Source organism: Nematostella vectensis, chromosome 10, assembly GCF_932526225.1.
Source record: "Nematostella vectensis chromosome 10, jaNemVect1.1, whole genome shotgun sequence".
In the NCBI taxonomy this organism is placed as follows: Eukaryota; Metazoa; Cnidaria; class Anthozoa; order Actiniaria; family Edwardsiidae; genus Nematostella; species Nematostella vectensis.
The window spans coordinates 7755479-7767286 of NC_064043.1; the positions used below are offsets into that span (position 1 = coordinate 7755479).

The 11808-nt window shown below is 39.8% G+C and overlaps 1 protein-coding gene across 1 annotated transcript; it reads left to right on the forward strand.

Annotated features, from left to right (window-relative positions):
* The first annotated feature begins 195 nt into the window (after nt 1-195).
* LOC5522006 (pre-mRNA cleavage complex 2 protein Pcf11) lies at nt 196-11488 on the forward strand. The gene is made up of 13 exons (XM_001641733.3): nt 196-451; nt 2347-2472; nt 2941-3123; nt 3586-3816; nt 4022-5245; nt 5558-7334; nt 7446-7749; nt 8137-8317; nt 8662-8704; nt 8847-8953; nt 9338-9430; nt 9517-9549; nt 10024-11488. The coding sequence occupies exons 1-13, from the start codon at nt 290-292 to the stop codon at nt 10921-10923; spliced, it is 5364 nt and encodes a 1787-aa protein (XP_001641783.2). The 5' UTR covers nt 196-289; the 3' UTR covers nt 10924-11488.
* Nucleotides 11489-11808: the final 320 nt, after the last annotated feature.

Here is an 11808-nt window from a genome sequence, read left to right on the forward strand (position 1 = left end):
GACAATTTTGTTATTCTGGGGCTGTAAAACGAGTAGCAAAAGATGTGGAGAAACATACTAACGCGAGTATAATATTTAGCGTTCTCGTTCATAAAGAGCCCATCTTGTGCCGTTGCCACAGGTAGACCACAGAGTCTCAAAATATTACCCAGAGTTCCTTCCTTACTTGGGGGACCACGTGGTCTTCTCGTGAAAGAGAGGCTATTTTCGTAACGATCGCCGCCATCTTGTTTCGCTTTCTTATTTCCAACTTCTGCTTTTCGCTGTTCTTCTCCAAGATTCCCCCAAGATGGGATCTGAAGAGGAAGGAGCGATCGAAGAGTATGCCTCCTCCCTAGCAGATCTCACATTCAACTCGAAGCCGCTAATAAATGTTCTTACAATGTTGGCTGAAGAAAACGGCCAGTATGCAGCCAGCATCGTGAAACTCATCGAGAAACGCATCCAAACGGTGAGATAAACGCGCTATTTCGACCGTTTCCAACAGTTAATAAGCTAAAATACGACTCAAAAACTGCCTTTGTATCGTATTCTTACTACTATAAAACATTGGGTCCCTTACTTTAATCGCATCTTTTACTTTTCGTCATATATATCGTAGGGTCGCAGGATGATCATACTTAGTTGTTATTTTATCACCGTTAGTTGAGCTTGTTCTTACAGGTCCTTCTTGTTTGACATCTAGAATCCAGTTGAAATCTTTTGTGTTTGAACTTGAAGAGTTCTTTCGAATTACAATCTAAAGCCCTGTGCTATGAATGTTCTAATTTTCTTTACTATACATTGGTTTGATGTCGTGGTTGTTCAGAGAGGATACTTAATAAGGCCAGAAAGAACTGCTAAAAATAAAATTTTCCTGTTTGTTATTAGTAAATTCTGTTACAGGCATAATATAAACCCCGATAATGTGATGTGAATAAACCTGAGACTGTAGCTTTTTTTCTCAAACATGTTTGAGTTAATGAAGTTGTTGACAGTTTTCGCTTCTTAGTAGTATCAAATAGAGTTGGTAAAAGTGTTATGGTCGGCAGTCTTCCTTAATCATGAAACCACGCTATAAAAGGGTAAGGACCACCAACAATCGACACCTTTTCAATTCAAATCCGAAGTAAAGATGGCCGGTGGTAACGGAACTCGAAGCGGGAAAATAAATTTCTTCGATTTGCTTATATATCGTACAATTCAAAGGCAAAAATAAAACATATTTAGAAACTTGAAGTAGACTTATACCTCACATATGAAATCTAGAAGCACAAGAGGAGCTGATTCTTGAAAAAATTTGACCAAGATTTGAGTTTAATTTGAATTACGTGCCGGTTTCTCTGGGCCATTCATGAATCTTCCTTGTTTCCGCCATGTTTACGAGCCAACAGTATCTTTACAGCCGATTTTAAAACTATTTGGCTTTTGAATTATCTGTTTACAACTTAGAATCTGCAACGTGACTTGCGCAACGGTAGTATGTTTATCAATCGCGGCTTGTGCCGTGCGATTAGCTCATCCTTTAAGTGGTTAGAACAAGTTTTTTTACAAAAGCTTTGTTATATTACAGGTTTACTTTCAAAGGAGGAATTCTGCAGTGGTAGCTTATAGGCTAAAATGTAGATATTTTAGCTGCTAAGTGTAGGGTTGCGAGACTGAGATCGCGTAACAGTGTGTGTAATTGTAATTCAACATATACCGGTGTTTATTGTCATTCTGTGGTATGTGAAACCCTTTTGAATATTCCTAGTAGAGTTTATGCTATGAATTGTTGTAATTTGAAAAAAATCAAGCAGGATAGAGTTAAAATCTTCCTCTCTTTTCGCATATCATTGGTCATATTTTCATCGAGAGTTTAATTTTTGTTCTAGTTCTCTGGTTTAAGGGGGGTAGCCATTTTTGTGCTGATTTTAGCTTCACTTTGCCACTTGGGTGATAAATAATGTTTGAATCCTGATTTTAAGTAATCAAACAAGAGGTATCTGAAAATAAATATCAGTATAACACAGACATCTTTTAAAACATATCTCTCAATTTAGCCAAGAGAGCTTGTTCCTAAAAAAAACTGATATGGTAGTGTTGGTAATACTACAAAGCTGCCAATGCTAGTCCATTTTTTGTCTGTCTGTTTGTCCAGCTGAACGCCTGGCCTTGTTCCTTTAGAAATATTGAAATTAAATGTTTTGAATATAGTTGTTATTGTAGAAAAAACATATTTTTTGTAATGTTGTTGATGCAATAATTAGTTATATTTTCCGTGTGTGAAAATTGCTCAATTAAATTTTCAGTGAGTAAATATCACTCAGTCAGTTTCTTTTCAGTGCGTAATGTAGTGTTTAATGTATAATTTATGTATCTTTGTAGGTGGCTCAACAGTATCGGTTGCCCTCTCTCTACTTGTTGGACTCCATCATAAAGAATGTGGGAGGAGACTATCTAATGCTCATTGCACAAAGCCTTGTTAGTGTTTTTGTAGCTGTCTTTGCAAAGGTAAAAAGACAGTCCTGTCTGAACAAATTTTTGACTGTTTGAAATTTCAGTTTCTTATTGTAAAACTGTGAGGCATACACTTTTTAAGTCCCACAATATCAGTTCTCAAATAGATATTCTATTAATATCGTAATCATTTATCCTTTTTTTCAATAGACATTAACTTGAAAATAATAATTTTGACTTGATTCACAGAGAACTGGTATTGTGGGACACTGCCAAAATCATTGTAAACGGATGAGAACTATTGCTGGTTGGCTTTTTTTAGAAACATCATAGCAAACCTACATGCCATAATTGGTATCCTGGTGTTGAGCCATTTTGCTGATATTAAACAATTATACCAAGAAAGTCTTTATCTGCTTCACAAAAAATCACCAGCAGATTTCTCTGTGGACTGTTGCCTCACACCCGGTAACAAAAAAGTAAAAAACAGATTATTGATTGCTCATTTCATTTTTTCTTCAGGGTGATGAGAAAGTCCGAAAAGATCTATACAAGCTACGTAACACCTGGCCACAATACTTTTCCAATAAAGTGCTTTATGAGCTTGATGTGAAAGTGCGTGGCATTGATCCAGGATGGCCAATCAACGCCCCAGCACCACCTCCGTCACCGTCAATACATATCAATCCCAAATTCTTAATGAAGGTACATTCAGGCTTACAGGACATGATTTTCAGACAAATCCCAGACCCCAAATCCCAACAGAATATAGCAACTACCATCGGTGGGTGCCAGAAATCTTGTACCCTACAGCTTTGGTTTAGTTATCTTTAGGTTTGACAATATGTTAGTTATCAAACATTAATTATCTTTTTTGGAGCTGTTAAAATTAATTTTGATGTAGATAATTTTCCACATCATTTTTTTTTAAACTCACTAGGTCTTTCAGGATAATTTCTTAAACTTGAACATAGAGCATATTGATTCTTGAGAGTTGGGTATTTTTTTCAAATTCACCTAAAAGCATTTGAGGTTACATGGGGTAACCAAGTATAAGTTGGGTATTCAATTCTTCCAGTGATGGATGTTTTTGACAGAGCCATTGCCACTTACTATTTATAGAAACAAAACTTATTCCGTCTATTTTTGCATGTTTTGCTCTCATAGACTGAAAATCTTGGTCCTGCAAGTCATCCCATTCAAGTAGCCCCTACCCCTGTTGTAGTGGACATACAAAAAAATGAGCATCAGCAGAGACTGCTGGAGTTGCAGAGGTTGCAAGAAGAACAGCTTCGTCTGACAGAGCTAGAAATCCAGGAACATCAACTCAAGAAGGAGCTTATCCTCAAGAAGCAAGAGCAGGAGCGTCAGAAGCTCTTACAACAGCTTAGGAATGAGGTTGGTGAAGATTTCTTTTCTTTTCCCATCACCTGCTCAAGTGAGTACTTAGGATGGCTGTTTAAATCAAATTGAGTCTGTAAGAGTAGCTATATTGAGAATCACTGTATCAAAATTTCACCGTGTTTTGTCAACAGTAAGTCATCCTTAAAAAAGTCAATCACAGTTTTTGAGTATTAAAACTAAATTTTCTACAATCTTGCAGCCTAGCACTTCTGTACTTGCTGGCATAACTCAAACATGGACAACTACCCCAGTCATGACAGTTGCAGAGCCAACCAGAGGCAGTCAAGATGTTGTTCCTAGCAGAGACCCTCGACTAAGGCATAAAGAACAGACTCCAACTCGTGAAACCAATAGTACAGAAGAACAGAAGCTCACAGGAGAAATGAAGATTGAGCTACATCCAGATCGAAATAGATCTGTGCAACTGTCTAGCATATCTTCTCGAGGAGCCATTCAGGGTTCTCCAAGTCCACAAGAGCGAGAACAGTCTAGGAAAGAATCTTCGGTTCAGAAGGATCAACCTAAATCGTTTCACAGCCAGAAGACCTGGAATGATAGACCCAGGAGCTCTGATGTAAATACCATAAGACATAGTGCTCACCAAAAGGAATTTTCTAAAGAGGAGCCGGTCAGAAGACGGGAGGAGCTGCGACAGCCAGTCTCAGATTACCCCAGAGTGCCTGGTAGATCAGTTCATGACAGGAAACGAAGCAGAAGTTCATCACCCACTGATGACAGGGATAGAAGACCCCACCCAACTCGTGGGGGCTCCAGTCGTCAACAAGAGAGGTTTAGGAGGGAAGGTAGAAGAAGAAGCCTTGAAGATAACGACAGAAGATTAGAAGGGTTTGGTCCTTCAGTAGATAATAAAGAAGGGTTTAGAGGAAGAGGTTTCAGGGGAAGGGGAAGAGGTGGGTATGGGAATGTTGTAAGTAGGAGAGAGAATGATAAATTAAACAATAAAGAGTTTGATGGTGTGAAAGAGAACCGGGGTGGTAATATAAAAAATAGCAGGGATTCAGCCCAGAGAGAACGAGAAAGGGAGTCAAAAGACAAGCCAAAGCTGCATTTTAAAAAGCTTGACAGGGATGAGAAAGATTTAAGACCGAATACCAGGAATGATAGTCCACCAGAAAGACATGAGAGAAGTGCAGGGCCAGTTACCAGACCTGGCAAACGACCCAGCCCTGTTCCACAGCAGAATAAGGAACCACCATCAAAGAAACCGAAACCCTTGCTATCTGCAAAGGAACTATCAGAGATTCGATTGCATCATGGCTCTACTGAACCTGTTGACCCTGCATCTATTCCACCTCTGATGGGTGGAGGACTTCCAAAACAGCAGCGATACGAGTCAACTGGCCCACAGTGTGATGTTCCACATGAACTTAGCCTGGAGCATAGAGAGGTTATTCTTAAAGAGGTAGGGTATGCCTTTAAACATGATGGTTTTGCCTAAATGGGATAAGACTTGCCCTTTTTACATGACATTTTTCTCATTTATTGACTACATTGTCAAGATAACGCTATTGTCTTCTTGTGTTTTATGCTGGTATTATCCAACATAATTTTATAACTTAATAACAAGCTGTGATACGTTGTGTTACTAGCATTATCACTTGGGCAAATTGCTAGCAGGATATCACAAGAACTTTTTAAACCTTTGATGTGATATCACTTGCATGTTTTATGAGTCTGGCATTAATTTGTTGTTTAAAAATTTACTCTTCTGCAGGCCGAAAATCGACTTACAGAAGGTCTTATTTCCAAGGATCAGTATGTCGAATTGATTGATAAACTATTTGAGTTTTATGAGCTACAAAGACAGGTGGAGTGGGAAGACAAGCAGATTCTTCACCAGGAACATGTACCAATGGAACAGGAACATGAAGTAGTTTCACCTTTTGGTGATATCAAAATTCCAGCAAGGCTTGACCAACCCATCCAAAAGGTAGACCCAGGTCATGATATGCCAAGTAAAGGCCGAGGTGAGAATTTGTCTGTTGGGAAAAGTAATCAGAAGCCAAGAGAAGAGCCTAGAGTGAAAGTGCCTAGTGTTGAGGGAAGTCTGAATTTTGAAGAGGAAGAAGCTATAGGAAGTCCCAGAATTATCCCAGACTTAGGAGAAATTCGCATTCCAGCAAGACTTGACCAGCCTGTTCAGAGACCGGAAAGGCTTCCAAGTTTAGAAGGTAATTCAATTTTAGGAAGTCCCAGTTCTGATGTTGGCAATGAAAGCTTAGTACCACCTGGCCCAGATGTGCAAAGTCACAGGACTGAACACGAGTTAGCACCCAAAAGAAGGGGGGAAGCAGTTCCTGTTGAAGAAAAAGGTCCTGCAAAAAGAGGAAGACGACAGAGAGGTGGAAGACGCAGGAATTATCGTAAACAGGGTGATGATGCAATGGCTCAACCAAGAAACCCTCCAGAAATTGATGAACCAAATATCAAAAAAGGACTCCTTGGGGACAAAGGGCAGCTTGCAATGGATGAATCTTCTTCACAAGAAGTCAGAAGAGGTAGCCCTCACAGAGAAGAACCAATTAGAAGAGGTGGGCCACTCTCTGAGGGACATCCAATGAGGGCGGATATGCCTGATGATGTGCTACATAGAGAAGAACAAATGCGAGCTGGGCCATCATCTGACAACCATCCAATGAGGGGGAATACGCCTGTAGATCTACTGCACAGAGAAGAACCAATGAGAAGAGGTGTGCTGGTTCCTGAAGGCCATCCAGTGAGGGGGAATAAACCTGCAATTGATCTGCCACACAGAGAAGGGTTGTATGGCAGAGGCGGTCCCCCACATGAGGGAGGACCAAGGCAACAGGGACCTAGATTTTACAAGGAACCACCATTTGAAGAAGGTGGCTCAAGGAGAGGTGGTAAAAATAGGAGAGGAAGAAGGAGAGGAGGCCCACCCAGGAGAGATGGCCCTTACAGAGATGAGCCTGGTTTTATTGATACTCCAATGGGAAGAGGAATGCACCAAAGGGATATGCCTCCTGAGTGGCACCCAGCAGGAAACCCACGCAGAGTGGATGAAGGGCCATACATGCATGATGGACCACCACATATTAACAGGCACCCATTTATTGAGCAGGGTCCTGTTGAAATCCCGATCAGTCATAGTGGGCCATGGCAGGGTGACATTGATTCTCATATGGTGCATGCAGATCGACATCTGCATGATCACCCAGACAGGCATCTGCATGAACACCCAGACAGACATCCGCATGATCACCCAGACAGACTTACACATGATCGCCCTGGTCTCATAATGGGACAGGATAGACACATGGCAGATTACAGGGAGCCTCACAGGGAACCAGGGGGAGTGCATGAAGGACCATTTCCACATCAGCCACATCCTAATGGACACCAACCCATGGCGTTCGGCCATGGAAGACCAAGGGGTGATGTGCCAGCTCACCATGGAGGCCCTATCCCCATCTCTGATGGCCCTGGCGGGTTACAGGGGCCACCACTAATACCGGGATCGCCACATAGAGGTAGGTTCTAGCATGAGCAGATTTCATGGTTCTTAATGTTTATCTAACTACTCTGTATTATCTAATGACCTTATTTAGTTTCCGTTGAATTTAATAACACTCTGTTCCCAGGTGCAAGCCCCATGCCTCATGAACCTCCAACACCAACCAGAATGGAGAAGAAGACAGTTGATGACTTGTTCCGGAAGCTTTGTCAGGCAGGAATCATCAAGACTGTCACACAAGAAGTAGAGACTCCTCCACGTGTAGCAACCCCACCCGGCCAACCACCCCTGCCAGTACCTCGCCCTGCTCCTGCCCATGCACCAGCTGAAGTACCACTAACACAACTGATACTACAGCAGATGATAGAGAAAAGTAAAGAAGCAGCAACCAAAATTCCTGAGATAAGCCTTGACCCAGAAGACCTGAAAAAGTAAGTTGTATATTTCATCAATCATCTAGCACTTTGGGAATAGAATTGAGCTTTTTGTTTACTGTAGGGTGGATTGAATTTTACAATGGTTGAAATGCATTTATTTAACTACTAAAATAAACATATGTTATTGTTTTTATTAAATATTGGGGAACCAATGATGTGAAGAAATATTTAAATAGCCATCTAAAACAAAGTTTTGTTCTATTTTTCCAAATGGAATTGAAAATATTGCAATATCTTTTCCTAGGATTACAAAATTGCAGTTGAAAGAGTCTCTTTAACCCTCATCAAATTGTAATATCCTACTTGTCTGCAATTTGTTTATCAAAGCTATTTATGCAGGTATTTTATCAGATGCTCAATTTGATACTTTTTACTTGTTAGACGCTACAGTGGTATTATCATGATGCTGTATGAAGGGACGCAGTGTTCCTCATGCGGACTGCGGTTTCCAGGAGAGGAGGCAGCAATGTATAGGGAACATCTTGACTGGCACTTCAGAAGGAACCGCAGAGAGAAGGATGGAAGACGTGTTGCGCACAGACAATGGTATATCCCAGTAGAGGTGAGTATACAGCTATTTCAAGTCAGGTCGCAGTGTGATAATCAATGTTGTAAGCTGCATTCTTGAGTATCATGTAAACAATGATTTATCCTCCTTTGAAAACTATTCTAATGTTTAAAAGCACAAATACAAACATACTACAGTTAATTTTTTTGCTCATATTTGGTGGGGCAACACTGGTTATCTAATGCAGACTCTTCTAGTGTATGTAACCTAACTTGGGGGTTTATGCTAATTACCCCCTATTAATTAGGATTTACCCCTAGTGTTGAAAATAACTTTCTAAATATTCCTGTAACATTTGTGTTTTCACTAAAAACACCATTATTTTTATTGTGTCAAAGGACTGGCTTGACTATGAGGAAATCATGGATCCAGAAGATAAAGGTAGGGATCTGAACACATCTTTGTTGCTTGGACGATAGAGAGCAACAATGCTAAGACAGGGCGTGTTCCTTATAAGAAATGGTAATTTTTGATACGTTAAAAATATTCATTTTTTGTACCATCACCTCTTTATTTTTTTTAGCCCATAGTTCATTCTTTGACTTGGAGAGGGCTGATGAGCCTGATGCACAGCAGGCCACGGATTCTGAAAGCTGTCCTGTCCTTGCAAGCGACACAGATGCAGAAGCGGTAGGTCTTATTTTCCTGTTCACCTCTCTCCATAGGTTCCCCACAACTTTCTCTGTGCAATCTTCTTCAGTGATGACTGCAGAGTTCCAAAATGGTATCATTATTTCCCCAGGATGTTTTGACAATTGAAGGCACTGTGTGACAAATTGTCGGGAAGGGGGGAGTCAATACAAATGATATCTATATTTTTGTAACAACCTAAACCTTCAATCCATTTTAAAATCCGTTTTATGTCTTGTACCAATGCTGAAGCACAAAATATTCTGTGGAAAATGATTTTTTTTTCTAATTTGACATTATATTTAAAAATTCCAATTAAAGCCACACAACCAGTGTCAGACAAGTGCCTTAAAGTTTATAAGCAGGTATTGCTTTTGTTTGCAGTCTTGCAGTGTTTGCTTTGAGAAGTTTGAGCAGTTTTGGGATGAGAGCAATGAAGAGTGGCATTACAAAGATGCATTGCGTTTCGAAGGAAAGGCAAGTAACACATTTCTGTTTCTGTCGTGCTGTTTTTATACTTTATGTCATCCGTAAACTCTTTGTCCTCTATCCTTTTTCAACAGACCTACCACAAACTCTGTTACCTGGATTCAAAGGTGGGGGTTTTGAAGCAGTATATCAGTAGAATTTATCTTATTTTAGAAGAGCATTATTTAGTCCATTTTATCGTCATTTGTTTGTCTTCTCGGTGTTTCAACTTCTTTCAGGCTTTTTTGGCTGCCATTATTTATTGCTACCTATTTTTTGCCAATGAAATTGCAGCATCTTTGTGTGTTCCACTTCTTGTCTTTACAATATCTCTACCCATTTGTTTGTCTATTAATTAAATTACTTTGTGTGTTTATTAATAAAGTCAGTTTGTGTGTTGCTCGCCCTGGCACAGTCATTTTACTGTTGTTTGCTGCAAGTTATGCCAGTTGTGACTTTTGTATGGAATGATCTTGTAGCAGTGTAAACTATGACTTTTAATGATAAAAATCCTAACCAAATTGTTTTGTTTTTCTTTCCCCTTGACCTGGTTCTTGCATAATAATACCTCTTCCGCGTTTATTCACATACAATTTGTATAGTTGAGTGTGGAGGAGGCAGAACTAGAGGTCGAGGAAGGTGAGGAACTCCAGTCGCCCACCCTAGACGAGCCAAATATCAAACAAGAGAAAGTCGAGGAGCAATTAGAGTCAGTGCAATCTCAGGAAGAGGCAATGGACTTGGACGAGAAGAAAACAGTAGTGGACCAGAGAGCGCTAATAGAATCACAAGCTGGTAACCAGGTAGCCATGAATGTGGAGGTTAAACAAGAAAGTAATGGGAACGAAGAGGAAGAACGGATTAGCAAAGTAGAGGTGAAGGTTGAGAAAGTGGGTGAGGTAGAAATCTTAGAGAAAAATGACAAAGCTATTTTATCAGGAAATAGCAAGACAACTACTTGTAACGCATCTGATAAAAATAGCTCAGTCATAACCTTTACTCCATCAGACGAGGGTAGTAAGGTTGTGCCCTCTGTTCCATCAGACAGTGATAGCAATGTCCAGTCTAGCAAAACTGTTGTTTCCACGGTATTGGAGGTTGAGAGTAAGAATGTAAGTTCCACCGAGGAGTCGAGTAAAGCTGATGTAAATATAACAGTGGGGGCTAGCACAACTAATGTCTCAACTTCATCAGACAAGTCTGTCACTTCTCAGCTGTTAGAAGACAAAATCGGCAGTGCTCTGCCTACTGAATCAGACAAGAATGGCAAATCTGTGATTGTAATTGCATCAGATGCGAATGATAAAACTGTCCACTCTCCTACACCAGATGAGAAGATCAAAGAATTAGAATCGCTTGATGGTGGTTCACAAAAGCAAACAGGGAGTGATGTTAGTACAAAAATGGACACTACTTCAGATTTAAATGTTAAGATTGAATTGAATGAGAATCTTGGTATTCCTGATAATAAAGAGGCTTGTGGAATTGAACAGAAATTATAATATACATCGGCTAGAGAAGCGAACATTTTTATTTTTGGATTCTTTGGAATAGATCTTGCAGATTGAATGGTGGTTACACACCACTGTTGTGCGAGCATCTTCCATGCATACATGCATCTTGTTCAACATCCTCCTTAACACATGAGACCTCCCAGCCCCTCAGCACCCATGAACATGTATTGAACTTCATTTGTCTCAATAAAGAATCACTTTGACCACCTTTATTTGGGGTTGTGTGTTATTTGATAGTGATATAGGGCTATTTCACACTACATCTGATGATTTCAGTTCAAATTTCTTTTATTGTTTTAGCGGTGACATAATCATCTGTGTGTGTGTGTGAAACAGTTCTATTCTTTTAGTGGCTATATTTTTAATGTCTTGCGAATGATTATATAGAGTGATGATATGCCTTTTTTAAATACTTTTCCCTCCGTGACTCGTATTTGGTCATTTTTCAAAAGAGTACTTTTGCTTTGTGTCACAAGGAAAGGTATAGAACGAACATATGCATCTCATCTGTATTATTTGGTATAAAGTTAAAATAAAGTTGATTTCTTTCAAATACTTCGTTGTCTTTGTATATCTATTGGTTGGTGAATATGGCCCTTCCCTCTGAACCCTCCCTTCCCCTATACACCTGATCCATGACCCATCAGCAAGTTCTTGGATGGTTTTCAAAGTATCCACACTTCCTGATTGTAATAACCAACTCATTTAATGAGTTGATATCAAACGGATGGGGATCATTGTCGGGATTTTTCGAAAACTACCCTAAAAGATACTAAAGTGGGCGTGGTTTGGCACAAATTTACCCCCTGAAAGATACCTCAAACAAATGTAAAAAAATTGTATTTAAAACGTTGACTCTAATGGAAAATTAAC